General features: G+C 34.1%; 1 protein-coding gene across 3 annotated transcripts; it reads right to left on the reverse strand.

Annotated features, from left to right (window-relative positions):
* Positions 1-3030: 3030 nt before the first annotated feature.
* Positions 3031-15675, reverse strand: LOC148606455 (uncharacterized). Of its 3 annotated transcripts, XM_088544565.1 has the most exons (10): positions 15657-15675; positions 13679-13872; positions 11431-11638; positions 10729-10916; positions 10057-10217; positions 9422-9604; positions 8904-9038; positions 8231-8437; positions 5403-5513; positions 3031-3674 (listed from the first exon to the last, which is right to left on the reverse strand). In XM_088544565.1, the coding sequence occupies exons 2-10, from the start codon at positions 13854-13856 to the stop codon at positions 3174-3176; spliced, it is 1872 nt and encodes a 623-aa protein (XP_088400691.1). In that variant the 5' UTR covers positions 13857-13872; positions 15657-15675; the 3' UTR covers positions 3031-3173. The 3 variants fall into 3 exon arrangements, with proteins under 3 accessions (XP_088400691.1, XP_088400690.1, XP_088400692.1); XM_088544564.1 differs by lacking the exon at positions 15657-15675 and having other exon boundaries at positions 13679-14034; XM_088544566.1 differs by lacking the exons at positions 11431-11638; positions 15657-15675 and having other exon boundaries at positions 13679-13836.
* Between the last annotated feature and the right edge of the window lie 1253 nt (positions 15676-16928).

Raw genomic sequence — 16928 nt, forward strand, 5'->3', positions numbered from 1 at the left:
CCATTTAACCACTTTGACCCAAAACCCTGTACCAAAATTCGCCTGAATATAGCTGAAATATTGCTGCTCGGACGTTAAACCCCAACAAACAAACCCTGTACCAAAATATGGTTATGCATCGCTTTATTGCGTTGATTTTTTGTTAAATTGTTCAAAAATAGGAATAATTAGTTTAAGGAGATAGTCCTAGGGTAAGTGACATATCTCATGAAATCAGTGATATGTTTGTATCGTATTCAATTTCACCAAAGCTGATCAAGCTTTCATTTGAGACAGAATGAAATCAGTTCAAGTTACCTTGATGTTTACATGGCATTGATCTAAAATTCAGAATACAAACGCACAAATGATTTAATTTATAAGTTGTGCCCTTACCCTAGGTCTACCTCCCTAAGTTGAACTTAATACGTTAAGATTAATCTGTTTTTGATATTTACCGTTCACAACTTCATTGGTTCTCATTGTCATTTCGTTTTGAAATTAATCAACTGACAAAGTTTCTTGTAAATTTAACGAGTTTTAAATATCACTCTTAACTGACGGACCAAAAGGAACTAAAAACTGGCATAATATTTCAATTTTGATTTCGGTTTTATTGTTATCGTTTTCAGTTCCAGTTCAGTTGTGAATCTTTAGCTTTCAACGATTTCGAAAAGAAGAATAACAAAGAAAGAGACGACGAGGCGAAATTCCTTAAAACAGAAGCATGTGAAAATACAACATGCAGAAAACATGTTACTTACTACACACAATGCACAAACTCAAACAAAACCCAAAAGTCGATGTCATACTTTCAAAGTGAGGACTTTTCTTGCTTTTGGTACACTGTACAGGTCAAATTACCAATATCTACATCGTGTATTTCTTTGAGGTTCTTTTTATATATTATACTCTGGAGACACTAAATTATCTCAATTAAAACCTACATACGAGGTACATGTACTTGCACTCTGTCATTTAGAATTTGTACATTGGTTTATAAGTGATCCATTTATTTTATTCTTAAAACCAAAAAGACATCGAGTCAAAATTTATTTTTAGTTCCGAAAGGCGGATTTTATACAATATTTACTTTATTACCTCCTACGGTAAAAGAGTAGGTGCTACAACACAAGAAGGTCATAATTGATCTCGTTACAACGTATTGATTATTAAATGATATGCAATATGCATGGTTTTCAATTTTAAGCTGTTTTGATGAATTAACGCGGCACTAAAACGCATTTTTTTGGTGTGTATGTGTTCAATCTTTATGAATATTTCTTTTTCTTCTGATATTGTTTGTGATTCAGTATGGTCTTAAGATAAAGTACATAATATAAAATTGCTATCTTTGACTCCTCAAAACAGATAAATAATTGCCATATAGGTTACAGATAAAATATATGTTTGTGGCACTTACCCATATTTCATAATCACTCCTTCAGGGTTTGGGAAATGGCATCATCTCTTTGGTGTTTAGAACACTTTGAAAATATAAATTTATCTATCTTAAGGACGTGAATTCTAATAAAAAAAAACAGTCAAAGGAGAGGAGGTATAATAAAGGCAGTTTGTGGCCCCTTCACCTGCAGAAGTTTAATTTTTCGTTCTTCGGCTTTTGGTGTGATTGTCTCATTGGATGTCATACGGCATTGCCTATTTTTATATTTAGTACGGGCTCAATCTCTCGTTTCCGACTAATCTTTTCCAGTGCATTGTAGTACAAACAAGCAGCACAACGTTAACACCGGGCGCGGTTGGTTAAATCAGTACAGAAGATACATTGATCAATGTTGTTATGAAAAACCCTTCGTCTACTCTTTAACTTTTTGTCAGAAACATAATAGAAAAATAACTTTGAATCAGATTGTTTATAAAATGATATGAAGATTTTAAAACTTAAATGTCAGATATTTTTATTGTCGAGCACACTTCACAGAAAACATGCAAAATCGAAAAACCGAAAAAACCTATGATTTCAGTTTGAATTGGTCTCGGAGCAAAGATATAATCGGACACACATATTTGACGATTTGCGCGTATATGTTTGATCGGAAATCAGGTCCAATCGTAAAATACGATTATTTGTCAACCAGTATATATTTTGCTTATTAAAATTGCTTTTATTAGCAAATTCAGATGGCAAACGCTGATCTTGTTACCTTGTTGGCAGACAAAATTCTTTCCTTTTGAAATGCATTTCAAAATCGGACAACAAATATTCTCATGGAATCAATACTAAGATTTACATTTTTAAATGACAATATAATCGTCGAGTTGAGCGGGCTTCCGTTTAAAAAGGCAATACTAGGAACGCTTATTGATCACTTCTATATACCCATCTTTGTTTATAACTCCCGTGATGCTAACTTCGTCTTATAAGAAAAGAAATGGAAGTTTGCAGTCCTTTCATTTGATATCAGCTTCTCTCTAAGATGTTTTATAAATAATAGTACGATACCTAAGCGTACTCAGTGGGATAATTCAAATACGTCGAATTCAAAATCTTGGCCTGAAGATGAAAAAAGGAAACATACAAAAAACTATCTGCATACACAATGCAACGAAACGAATATAACAGTTCCTTTCGACTTGCAGCTCTTGAATGTTGTCGACTTCCCAATTACACCACAAGTTCACCATAAAAAAATCTACATTGAATTTCTGTAATTACAATTAAAATTTCTAAATTCGTATTTGAGTACAATGTAATTGTTTTCAATTTGTTCAGATTTCATTGTGAAACTTTTTAACCAATCCTCCAATTCGAATTTACATGTACCCGTATAATAAAGCCTGGGAAGTTGACCAAATACAAAGAATATAGTATTACAATCAAGTTTCCAGTTCTAAAGTTTTTGTCACTACATTGTACCAACAGAGTGCATTCATTTATCGTTGGGAACTTTTCAGAACGACGAGACCTAGTCATTTAAACGTTTTCTTATGCGTAACACGAAATGATCAACAATATGTAAAAAAAATATTGATATAGCTAAAAAAAAAGACATCACACGAGACTATGAAAGGCCAGTACTAATTGTAATACAATTTTCCAAAATTTTAATATACTATTTACAACTTTTTTTCATTATTTCTACACGGTTTAATTAACACATTTCGTCGCAATGTTTATGTATGGACATGAATGGTCCTCGTCTCAAACTTTGTAGCAACCTGGCTGTCGTTAATTACATCATTTCTTCCATGTCGTCGAGAGGGTGCCGGATGTCGACAGATACGATCCCATACTGTTCTTCTAAAGCTTTCCTCACGGTGGGTGTTAAGAACGCTGGCATTACAGGTCCAAGACGAATATTTTTCACACCAAGGCTGAGCAAACTTAAAAGCACTGCTACTGCCTTTTGTTCAAACCATGACAAAGAGAGAGACAGCGGTAGACTATTGATGTCCGTATTCAGGGCTGAGGCAAGCGCCTTGGCAACAACGATTGCACCATAACTATCATTGCACTGTCCCAGATCTAACAATCGGGGAATTCCCGTTTGTCCTAGCGACCCGTAGTCAAATTCATTGATTCTATATTTAGCACAACCCATTGTAAGGATAAGAGTTTGTGGTGGCAGTGATTTTGCAAGAGTCGTGAAATAATTTCTCTTGTGTTCTGAACCATCACAACCACCGATCACAAAGATTCGTTTCAGATCTCCAGATTCCACTGCATTTAAAACCTTCAAAGAAAAAATTGTTAAAAAAATAATTCAGGTTTTGCAAACTTACTATGCTACGCATATGTCTTAATCAATAATGTATGGTAACTCGAAGAACAGACACTCTTTCTCACTTTAACGGCAATATAAGTTGACTTAAAGATATCCATTGGATTACGTTTACAACAAAATCACAATTATGGTACATGCTAGTGACTGGTGGAAACTAATGTCGCAGTTGTGTTTAATTATACTTCTCAGTTGCGTAATTATTTTGTCTGCGGTAAGATACTAAAACGTTCTTTTAATGCGGCGCCTTCTGTAGCATTAAGTAAATTAAAAGACAGAATTTCCATAAAATTTCAAATTGAATTTCAAGTTGAAGTTCGTGTACTTGATTTTAAAAAAAATCGTGCAATTTTCATGATTTAGTTCCTTCTGTGTAAACCTTGAAAGTTTGCATTCATTTTGATGCCTAAAAATAACATCTGCTATTAAAATATTAAGACTTGGGTCTTTTACATTACATGCGTACTTTATTCACGATTGGATTAAACTAAAGGTATTTTCATATATTTTCCTTGGCCCCAAAACCTACACACATTTTATCTTCTATATGCCACCTTCTTCGCGGAGAAGCCGTGAGAACACCTGTTCAACATTTCGACAGTCGCACACGTACATGTAGTTCGGAACGTCTATCTTGACCTTAAAAAGACCCCGCGTTTGTCCCTGTAATTGGAAAATACCCAGCGCAGAGATAGCTCGGCCTCTCATAAAAGCAACTGAAGGTACTTCAAATCGTGCAAAGGGGTAGTTGCTCACTCTACTGATCTTCTCGAGTGTGCACTACAAATGGATGAAAAGGGTAGTTTCGCTCAGGGTGCCTTAGAATAAAACCAGGCCACAGACCATTGTGGGCAAACACGCATGAGAGTGCAACGCTTCGTGCAGGTAAAAAACTTTTTTATGCAGGTCTCTTGAAGGCACTATACAATGAAGATCTAAAATTTTGCGATCCGCCTCGAAAATCCCCTTTTCCAGTGCCATTTTTATCTCACCTGGCCAAAAGGCCATTTGAGCTATTGCCATTACTATGTGTCCGTCGTCCGTTATTTTTTTTCAAACAGCTTCTCCTCTGAAACTACTCAACAGTTTGTCACCAAACTTTGCATCCTCTGTAGGATAGATTGTAACCAAACATAGCATTAACGTTCGTTAAGATATGTTGATTAATGTTGGAGTTATTGCCCTTGAAGAGTAAACAAAATGACCATGAGAGATTAATTTTATAATATGAAAACCGGGTGAATAACTAAGATGCTCTCTATTGTTTAAATGATTTTTGTGATAATAGTACGGCAAGTTCAGCTTTAGAAAGCTATAAAGACTATTTGTGACCAGGTGAGCGATTCAGGCTCTCAAAAGCTTCTAGTTCTTTAATCAGTTCAAATCGATCGTTTCTTCTTTTTGTTCTAGTTAGGCATGAAGCGTTAGCGGCTTTAAATGAAACAACAATCAATCAATTATAACTGATTTGTGAAAAAAAAAGTATTTCTAGAAAAATGACGACAATGGTATTTGATGTTTAACTCCATAAAAATACTCTGATGAACATGATAAATAAAAATATAATTTAGAACAAGTGCATTATATCTACAAGTAAAATATTAGAATTCTCTCTCGAGGATTTCACTGTGTTAATATAAAACACCATTATAAGTCTAAAATAACTATCAATAACCATACCGTTTCAGCATTGTCCAAGATAACTTCTCGCCCAAAACCAACAGTGAAGGTTGTCAGATCATTGAACTTTTTAGACGTCTTCTCATCAAACCCACGCAATTCTTTTGAATGCTGAAAAAATCATCTGATTTTTAAAAAAATTATGTTTTAATGTATACAATATAATGTATAGATATTCCTAATAAAGTAGGCAAATTAAATATCATGAACATAAATAGAAAACAAAAGATACATGTCATTAACATAGTTAGTAGAAAACAAAATGTGTATAATATAGGTTACAATAACTGAAATAAACATGGAAGTTTCTGCCGTTGTCTAGCTAGGCTTACTCCCACACGAACAGGCATCCAACATCGCACACAACGTACGCCCCATCTATAGAACCTACATCCAAATTTGAAATTAATCCATCTATTTGGGCAGAGATAATTGTTATGAAACTCTGACAGACGGACAAGGCGACTCCAATATGAGTGTGGGCATAATTATAAAATTCTATTCTGAAAAATTTGGTATAGAATTAAAACAATTTAAACATTTACTTCCTTAGTGGTCATATATTACTCATATTACCCTCGTATTTAATTACCTAAGTTCTCCCAGTGCGAAAAATTTACTGTTTTCCACAAAAACGTTTTATTAAGTTAATCCAAATTTTATTACTGCTAAATGTACACAGAAAGTACTTGGGTGATGTGAAATAAGCAAAAGAAGAAAATAAATCTGATATTAATGAGCAAAAATTAAATGTAGACCAGACACGGCCAACAATTTATACTCAGAAATACGTAGAGTATACGTAACTTGATTATTGTAGACTAATAAAACGAGATGTGTTGAAAATGAAGAGTTTTGAAGCCTTTTGTAGGAAACAATAAACCCTCATAACAAATGCAACATAACAGTTAAAGGTTTTAACTGTCTGTTCAGTAAACTGATAAAGTTGCGCATGTTGTATGTGAAGAACATGACATTGTATACCCCCAACTCGTACAGGAACTTGATATATGACGGCAACCGAAACCGCTTAAATGAACAACGTATGCCCCATCTAAATAAAGCAATAAACTGGTTTTGTAATCAATCTATCTACAATGTAAAAGAAACCGATGTAATTGCGACGAAATTGGGACGGACGGACAGTGTATAATTTAATAGGTTTGTTCACTCGCAACTTGCGCGTTTTTTAACTTTCTTTAGTAAGCACATTTGTGGAAAATATTCATTGTTTAAACAAAGTGCCCAATATTGATGTCCAATTTCTGTCATGAATATATAAATTTAAAAATCATAACTGCTATTGTAGAAGAATGCGATATCGTTACCATCCCCCCCCCCATTTCAACGATTGGATGGAATACTGAAATCACGAATTCGTAGAATAATGAAGCTCATTTGACATACTTTGTTTATATAGGTCGGGCTACAAAGAGCAGTCATGGAGCAAACCCAGATTAAATGATGTTTCAGCTTATCGATACCTTTTTTTTGTTTGAACTGTCTTGAAAAGGTGGAATATCATTCACATTGTACAGAGCTTACGGGGTAAGCAATTTTTTATTCGGTAGGAGGAGGTGTGCTCAACAACGTGTGCAATGTCATGAATGATGTTTCAGCTTATCTATACCTGTTTTTTTTGTGTGTGAACTTTCTTGAAAAGGTGGAATATCATTCACATTGTACAGAGCTTACGTGGTAAGCGATGTTTTATTCGGTAGGAGAAGGTGTGCTCAACAACGTGTGCAATGTCATGACTTTTTGTTTGAATCAACTTTTTTCACGTATTCGTATAAGAACTATTTATTATAAAAATATAAGAACTTGCTGTTTTTATACTACCACTCAACATTAGAATCACACTGTCCGTTCGTCCGTCCAGAATTCATCACAATTATCTCGACTCCCAATGAACGAATTTCAAATTTCGTATTTGATAATTAAAACAAATGATATGTTGCGATTTTATTTTTTGCGGCCTCTCACGATCAGTAACCGCAAAATTAAACTACATTACCGCAATAAATTAAAATGTTGATCTATTATGTGTACGACTTGCACAATGTACTACCCCTGATTCATCTGTAGATGTTAAATATCAGGAAAATGACTAGAAAACATGTTTTGCACAAATTGAACAAGATGTTTATGTTCGATCGTTCCAAGGAACGATAAAGTACAAAATGTAAGTTGGAGTCATCCCAAAATATGACTTTGATTCTGTAGAGTTAAAGTACATGTACATGTACCTATAGCTTTATTAATGTATTTGTCAGCTCCTTGAATACAAAACTCAGTCATATCTTAAATTACTATTTAGTACTATCAATAACATTTAACAAGATTTATATATTACGATGTGTCACTTAGGTTAAAGCTGAATTTTAAAGTTTCTCAAGATACCGATAATCCTTGGTGCTTCAGACCCCGTTAAAATAGAGAAATTTGCAAGGGAATAACTTGTAATTGACTCTCCAAAACGTACTCTTCTTACAGTACAGTTTTCGGATTCCCATACCGTTAGGTAACAGTGATTGTTAAAGGGAACTGTCTGTCAGTTCGGTTTGGTGAATTTAGAAGGCCACTTACAGCACCTAAACGTGTAGTATATATGATGGGGCATTGAGACGTTCTTTGTGAGGTAACCAAGCAAAAACTCTAAAGAATGCATGCTACTTAAACAATTACTAGTCATGCTGTGCTTCATCCAAAATAAATGCAGTTAGGTATGTGTACCATATGCAAGATTAAATTCGATGGACGAATACTTTATTCTAATGGGATTGCTCTGTTCGTCCAACAAGCATAATTGTTGCCCTTATACCCACCTTGATCAATTTCTGCATGTCATCTTTGTTATGCAGATCTAGATGTTTGACTCCGTGTACACCAGTTTCGTTAAGTGTGTATAGTCTATCTTTGTAAGACTTCAGTGGCTCTATCACACAGTTGGTTGTTATGACAACAGGGCCAGGAAAGAGTCCGAAGTCGAGCTTCTGGTGTTGCCATGCCGATCCAAACTGGCCAACCAGGTGCTGAAGACAAATTTGTTAAATTGGTTGAAACACAAAGAACTTTTTCCCCAAAATAAATAGCTGTACTTGAATGACAAAAACATTTTTTTTTTCGTTACAGCCACATGTTGAATACTACGATTATGTCTCCGACATTAGGAGGATGTTCACTGCTCAAATGCGCATGACACCCCGCCCCTCCTTTTATGTGATATATTGTGCTGTTTTGAACAGCAGTCACTGAGGCGAATACAAGTAAACACCACCCTGTAATATTATTAACTGTTTATAGCTGAAACAATATTCATTGTTCAAAAAACTACCTATCAATTATAGGGTTTTACGACATTTTACATTGAATACAGATTTGATCTAAGGGAGACAATCAAAACGGATTACATCAATCGCCTAACGACCTTGCTTACGTCTATGGAACATTTTATAATCAAAAATAACTATAGTTTGAATTATTTAAAGTAGAACAAACCTTGAACTCTCTGAGTTTAGGGTAGCTGTGAGCCGGAAGCATCTCTCCGTGTGTATAGACGTTAATGCCCTCGCCTTCTGTTTGTTTCAGTATGGTGTACAGGTCGCTCATATCGTGTCCCGATACTAATATACACTAGAAGAAGTGCAAGAAATACTGTCATAGGTATAAAACATGGGGTCTATACATGTAACTTTTGAGGGGAATTGCTCTGAAAATGAGTCATCAGATTCGAATTTTCATACTCAAGTTCCCCTCAGTTATAAGCTATTACATGTAGCTCTCTGTGCGCCCTTTAAGACACACACGGTCTCAAGTCATAATAAAGCCTCAGGATTATTCTTCTGTTAAATAGAACATTTGGAAAAGTCCAATACGAAGTCGGTTGTAATATTAATGTGAAATCGGAAGACCAAGATATCATTGCTCCCTTTGGGGGATACAACATAATACCAATTCAAAATCAAAAGTGACAAATGTGTAAAAGATTCCAAGTCACTACAGCGGTTACATTATACCTTCCCAGGGACTGGCGACCTTGTGACCTCTGTGGGAGTGGGTATTCCAAGCTGCTCTCGATGCCCTTTGTCTAGAAGCTCCATTACTCTAAGATTTATTTCTCCTGCTTTTAATGCCAACTGTAAGTTTGTCATTAAATCATGACGTTCTGTTTCGTCCCCGCATGCTAGGAAATTCAGAGCCTTGAAGTAAAAAAGGCATTATTGTAAACAAGTGTTGGAATCCCATTCTCATGATGAAGTTCTAATGTACATACATGTATGATCATAAATATCTGAATTTATTTTCTTGTTTTCAATTACTTTTACATGTAATATTCATACATTTAACGGGAAAAGTGGACGAAAATCATTTGATGTAACTACTTTCAGATTACTGATAAAAAAGAAAATCATTGAACAGTTATAATAAAAAGCTAGTTCTACTGTCAAAACATAGTATAGGTGGGTTAATTTCAGATAGGTTAAAAATCTGATGCCAATTGATCCAAACCTACGTGTATATTTATTCGATTTCTTGTCTCGTTTTGTTTGTGGTCTATAGGTTTTTATGTTGGAGGGGACTTTGATAGAGCTATAATTACTATAATATGAAGACCTTCTCATATGAGATTACGGAACTATGAATATATTACCTTGTATATATAATTAGCCACTTCCGGGTCGCTCTGGCCCAAAGAATGGGCGTGGCAAGAGTATGCTGACAGTCCTTTAATACCATAAACAGTCATATAACGAACCCCGTTAACATCCTCACCGTATACATCTCGGCTCTCTAGAACACCAACTTTCTTACCTACATTTTTTAAGAAGTGTTTACAAGGCTGTTATATTAACAAAGTGATATGAACAAGGTGAATATTGTAGTTTTGGTCCGAAACTCTACAACAGTTAACCATTGGAGACCCATAATCTGTCTGGATAATAAATTTCCTGTCTCCCGTGGAAACGTAAGCAAAACGTTTTTGACCATTGATGCCACCACGTCCTGTCGGCATTAGCAATCTCCCAAAAAGTGGGTCACACAAAGACAGTCTGAATACAGCAAACGACGAAACGTCTATAGGAAACTGATTGTCAATAACATGAAAGCAGTTAAGAGGGCTATAACCGTAATATGTAAATCACAAATGACAGGCATTTTACTCGAAACCATTTAACACCCAGTTACTTAAACCATACATCAGAATTATTTTTAAAAACGATATATGGGAGAAGACTACATAAGTTTGTGTAACTTAAGTTAGATCCATTACTTTATAAGTAATAAAATATGTTTAAATTAACATAAGAATTTTGAATTTTACCTTCCTCTTCAAGATAGTCGACTTCATAAGACTGCGGGAACCAGTCGGCTGGACTCTGTTGTAGAACAGAGTCGCTTGGTAACTTTGATTGTAATGTCATTGTTGCCTTGATTGCCTCTCTATGATCGATTGCCTCTTTTATGTATATCGGGAACCTTTCTCGGTCAAAGTTCACATTGGTCAAGGTGCTAAAATATTTAAAAGGAATTACGAGTGTACGAGGCAACAACAGCAGTTGATTGTCCGTTATCACAAATAACATTGTTTCTTTAATTTTCAATTATTCAATAATAACATTATCATGAACATATTCATGCAGTTTTTCAAGTATTTTATTGCGTCAAATGTCATCAAAATTTAAAAAAAAGAAAACATTTCAGCTTACAAACGAATAAAGATAGACAAGCAGACGAACTTACAGCAGTCTATTTCTCCTCGTCTCTTATCTTTACCCCTTTACAAGAAACAGCTAAGAAATTTATCATGATAAACGAATAAGTTGTCCCAATAGAAAATTGTCCAGAAGACTCTGCTTCATGTATATTCTGGTTCATGTACATGTATAAAAACATCATATTTTTAACGATGGCCTTTCACTTTGTCATAACACTTACATTGTAAATAGGAGACTAACATAAATGTAATGTATGCATTTCTGAATTTTTTATAAGAATGAACACTCCGCAAATATATTTCAACTACCTGAACATAGCTCTCTGAACAAAGAGATCACATTCCTCCGTAACTGGGACACCGCACTCTAGAGCTCTAGACGCATACATGGAAAGACCCTGAAGTGCATACATCAGAAGGTCTTGCAAAGCCGAGACCTCAGCGGTTTTACCGCATACCCCGATAGTGACACATCCTTTTCGGCTTTTCGTCTGTTCGCATTGGTAGCAAAACATATCTTAAATGATAAATGCAATTTATTTCACGGGTACATGAAATAAGTGCTTTAAGTTCATTATCATATGGGTAGATAGGTACATTTAAAATAATTGAGTACGTGCTGTTTGTCATATTTAAAGTTGTTCATTTTCCTTTAAAAGCGTGATTTAATTAGAACGTATATCCGGATAATATAGTGTGGTCAAATACAGTCGATACCAGTCTTTTAGCATCTGAACACGTTTGGCCTTCGGTATTGTAGAATAAATTTGTTCCACCTACCAAACTAACTTTAACTGGAACACTTAAAATTGTAACTGTTTGTTTGATACTTCTATATTTAAACATTCTTGCGTACACGAAGTAACAATTGAATAAAAAAGTTTAGTTATAATTATGATGATTAAATTAGCAGGCTGAAAGGTTGAAAGTAAATTTAAAAAGGGGAAAAATATTGTAAAATGTTAATTTTATAATTTTTGTACTAGAACAGATCCGGAAAAAAACGTGTTATAAAATGCAATGTTTACTCTGTATAACAAAAATGGGACTGTTTTATACTATATATATCCGGTATAATGATTTGAAAACAATTGTAACGAAATTGTAGATCAACAGAACAAATATGTGCGTCCCAACATGGCGGATAAAAAAGTCGACTCTTGGAGGCTGAATTATGTCATACGAAAAACCTTCTGATTTAATCGGATGTCACACGAACTTCAAGTTTACATATACGAAATATGAAAATTTCGTGTTTTTATTTTTTGTTTTTGTTTTCTAAACCAGTATTTATCAGACTCCTCCGAAAGTATGTCGTTGACTTAAATCACGTATCTTGTATGGCATCGAATTTCAAGTCTAAATTCTGTATACAGGTGAGATCATTGTACGATGCTAGGTAGAAATTAAAAGAACTCAGACAAATCACAACTAGGATGGTGACACAAATTACAGTCCTTTCACGCGGAACACCTTGGTATGTTCATGTGCATCATACTGTATTTTATTAAAATCTGTTTTAAAAATTTGATGTTTTACATCACTGCATTTACGTTATTAGGAAATTTGAATTACGTTAAAATGAATCATTGAAATTAAAATACTATTGTCAAATACGCACTATTTAACTAGCCTAGCTTACCCTTGATTAAATTTGGAATGAAATAGAGAAAAGGGGTATTTTAAAGATTCTAATAATCTCGTATTTCATAGGCATGATGAATTTATACGTGCTTTCATAAGAAATCGTCGTGTTTTGAATGAAGAATAATAACAAAATTAGCGAACAGATCAATCCTAGGCAATAGTAAAAAAGGAAAGCCCGCACATGAATAACTAATGGCAACATTAAGGCAAAACCAGAAAGTTGGAAACAATCGCATTGGTCCTGACCCGGTACGATCATTTCCGACTAAAATTTGCGTGTAGATTATGTATCCATTGATATCATAAATAAAGCAGTTCTCATGGGTTACTTTTAATTTTGTAGACCATTTTATACCCCCACCAAACGAATTAGTACGTCCGTCACCATTTGTTTTAACATTTATTTAAGTGGCGGAGTATCTGATTCACTAAGTATTCCATTAATGCCCTATTTTCACTCATCGAACCCTCTTAATATTACCATGGTCTTCGTGAACCCTACCGTCTATTTCATAGAAACGTTCGGGAATATGCGTGAACGTGTAACCGTTTTCAAAATTTATAAGCACTATTTAGTCTAACTCATTTAGTCACATCATATAAAAAACAAATATTTTGTGTTCTTCTTGGTTCACCTATTGCCATATATTTATACGCAGTTATAAAAATTGTTCACATAAATTTTTTTTGAAGCTCTATTTACATGAACATGCGAGTTTAATGTGAAATTTACTTCACATGATTTCCGTGAGAAAATCTTGTGGTGCGATTCATATGAATTTCCTTCATGTGTACTCCGTAACAAAATTCAGTTGAAATTACAAGTGACATACATATATATTGTACATGCATTTTCTATGACTTACAAATATATCATTATTTTCATTCACTTCAAACTGTATCTATTTACCTGGTTTCTCGGCCGTAGCGGCGTTCGCGAAACTCCGTCTTCCTGCAAAGTTGTATCCATCCTTTACGGTGGTCAGTGATCTATGGTTTCTACTTAGAGTGACAAGAGAACATCTAAATTGGTAATAGCTGTTCGTTTGAATGGCGGCAATCCGTCTTACAGCGTTTCTCAGGAACATATCTCCACACCTTTATCTACATGTATATACGTATACACTATTTGAATAAGACGTGAAAAATCGTAAAACAATTTACATATGATACGTTTGTTTACCACCAAAATGACAACTAAGAGTAGTTTATTTTTATCTGACCTTCCCAACACTGATTGCTCCAGTAATCAATACAACAATTCAACCATGTCACGAAATAAGATGTGCATAATCATTTACTACTAACCTTCAGAATAGTTTTCTCTGCTTAAAAATGAATTTAATGAGATTTAAAGTAAGGGTGAATTGCTCGATATATGATACCACGAAGTAATACGCAATTGGGGGTTTAATGGGTATATTTCAACTTCATCACTATTTCAATTCGGTTTTGTTTTAATTAGAAAAAAAAATACTGAATAAAAGTGACTACACAACCTTCACAGATAATGCGTGTGTTTTAACTGTCGACATACATGTAGGCAATATAATTCACTGAACTTTATTTGGCAAATGGCTTCGGGTAAAAAACAGACTTAATCTGTTCGACCCGTTTAATAAACCAATAACGGGCAATCGATAATTACGAATTTAAAAAAAAACTGGAAAAGGGAAAAAGTCGGAGATAAAACATTGATATAAAGATCTAGTGTGATTACACCTTCGTGTTGTGATCTCAAGGAAAACCTACGCGTTTGTTGCGAAACAATATTAATAGTAAAAAAAGCAATCGTCATACCAACTAGTAAAAGATTTATTGTAATGATAATCAGATTAATGTCAATACAATGCAATGTCAACCTGTCATTGCGGAATCTGTCACATCCAACACTGACAATAGCTCTCAAGACAGGGCAAAGTATTGGAGTATACAGTTAAAAAACCAAACGAACATATTTTTGATAAGAACATTAAAAATTGAAGGTTCGGACTACATGTGATAGTCAATCGACTGATGAGACAGTTTCAACTTTACAGAATAAAATAAAAAATGTATACCGTTAAGTATCTTTAATATAATTATATAAGTGTTTGTTTAAACCCTATATCCTCAACCCTATATCACACCCCATGACCTATATCGCATACATTAAATCACACCCCTTCAAAGGCCATACTTGAAGTATGGTTAAAATATATATAATGAACACATGTTAAAATCTGTATTACATGTATCAACCTTCGACCTATATCACCCCGCGGGCCGGTGGCCCTTAAGGTGATATAGAAGTCTCAGGTTGATACAGCATGTGATACAGATTTTGACATGTAATAGGGTATGTAAGTCTCGTCATGTGACCCCGTGATTTCTCGAGAATGGGTCCTAGTCTACTATTCAATAGCATGTAGATTTGTCATTTACAGAGCATTGAGTTAAATGTTAAGGACAGAACATCTTTTTGTGTAGGGAATACCGATAAAGAATGACAAATACCTATCTCTGCATGATAAAGGTATCAAGATAAAGCATAAAATAGAAGATTTTGCAATGTTATAAGCGTTTCCAGTACCCGGAAGTAAACAATAAAATGCAGATTGGTCTCCGGTTTTCAATAAGGTCTACATCCGAAATTCCGCTAAAAAATGAAACTAGAGCGAGACTTGCATACCCTATATTCAGTATATATAATGGTATTTAATGTATCTTGTCGTTCTACATACATGTATATATAGTTTTTGTATACCCTACACATTGCATAAGTGATGATAACTTGAATAAGACCATAGTAAACATATACATGTATTTGGTAATGAAAAAAACTGCAACGTGTATATCATAATAGTATTTGTAAAAATAAATAAACACGATAAAATTCGGATACTGACCACTTTTAGAAAGAATAGTCCTTCAAATAAAGGGTTTCTAATGAAGAAAATGAAGAAGTCAGACCTTGATACGATTACTCACCTTGCACCAATTTTTCAATTGGTTAACTTATATAATTTTATGACACGTTCAAATGGCTTATGCGATAAATATTTCATTGATTTTTTTTTGTGAAATCGGGTAGTAACGCCAGTCTAAACAAAGTGTCCTCATTAGAAAGCGATATATAATATTTTGCACACGCGTTTTACGATAAGATTTGCATTTACTTAGAATTTGAACTGTCTTAAGATAACGTTTGACTTTGATATACATTGTTAAATTAAGTCTTTGAGCTACCGTAATATTGAGAATATTGACTTAGTGTCTACAATTATGCATTTTAAATGATCGATACTTTTTTTCAATGAAATAGTTCCGCCAATGGGTAACAATGTATTGTATACCTTGATGAGAATTTATAATCGATTGTGGTATTAAATAGACAGATGACTTGCAGCAAATACATTAAGTTTCTACGGTGAAATCTGTACAAACCGAACCAATTTTGAACTGACGGCTGAGGACGAGTATGTATAGATCAGTTGTGGATCTAGAAACTTTTAAAAGCAGGGTCCTGGCTATAATTTGCCAATTAATTGGAGCCCACCAACTTTTGCAAAAGAACTTCATACGATCAATTTCAAAGTTAGGACTTTTTGTAAAATTGACTCCAGAAAACTAGCGTGGATTTCACAAAAAGTCACAAAATTTCAAGATTTTAATAAGATAACTCAGACATAAGGAATATGTAACATGAGAGTACATGTATTGTCATATATACACATAAAATAATACACCCAACGTAATAAAATAATAATATAGTATTCACAATATAACAATAAACAATATAAATATGCATGGTTTCAAAATAATAAATAATGCAGCTATTCTTTTTATAAAAATACAAAGTCGTTTGTAAACCTCAACGTTACAAATTGATAGCAAACCTACCATTTTAACCAAACTTGGATATTTGATAAGGTAATCTTGTAAAAATCTACTTCTCAAACTGACAACTACTTCACTTTGACATATAAATAACAGATGAAATTCATCACCAATATCATTTTCACATAGAGTTTGTTTGTTTGTTTGCTGGGGTTTAACGTCCGAGCAGCAATATTTCAGCTATATTCAGACGATGAACATGAAATAGATGATAAAATGAACATGAAATGGTGATGAAATGAAAAAGGGGTGGGACACAAGGACAATGGGGTCGACAAATT

This window comes from Perna viridis, chromosome 9 (assembly GCF_037379345.1).
Source record: "Perna viridis isolate PV_CMFRI_1.1 ecotype Kerala chromosome 9, ASM3737934v1, whole genome shotgun sequence".
In the NCBI taxonomy this organism is placed as follows: Eukaryota; Metazoa; Mollusca; class Bivalvia; order Mytilida; family Mytilidae; genus Perna; species Perna viridis.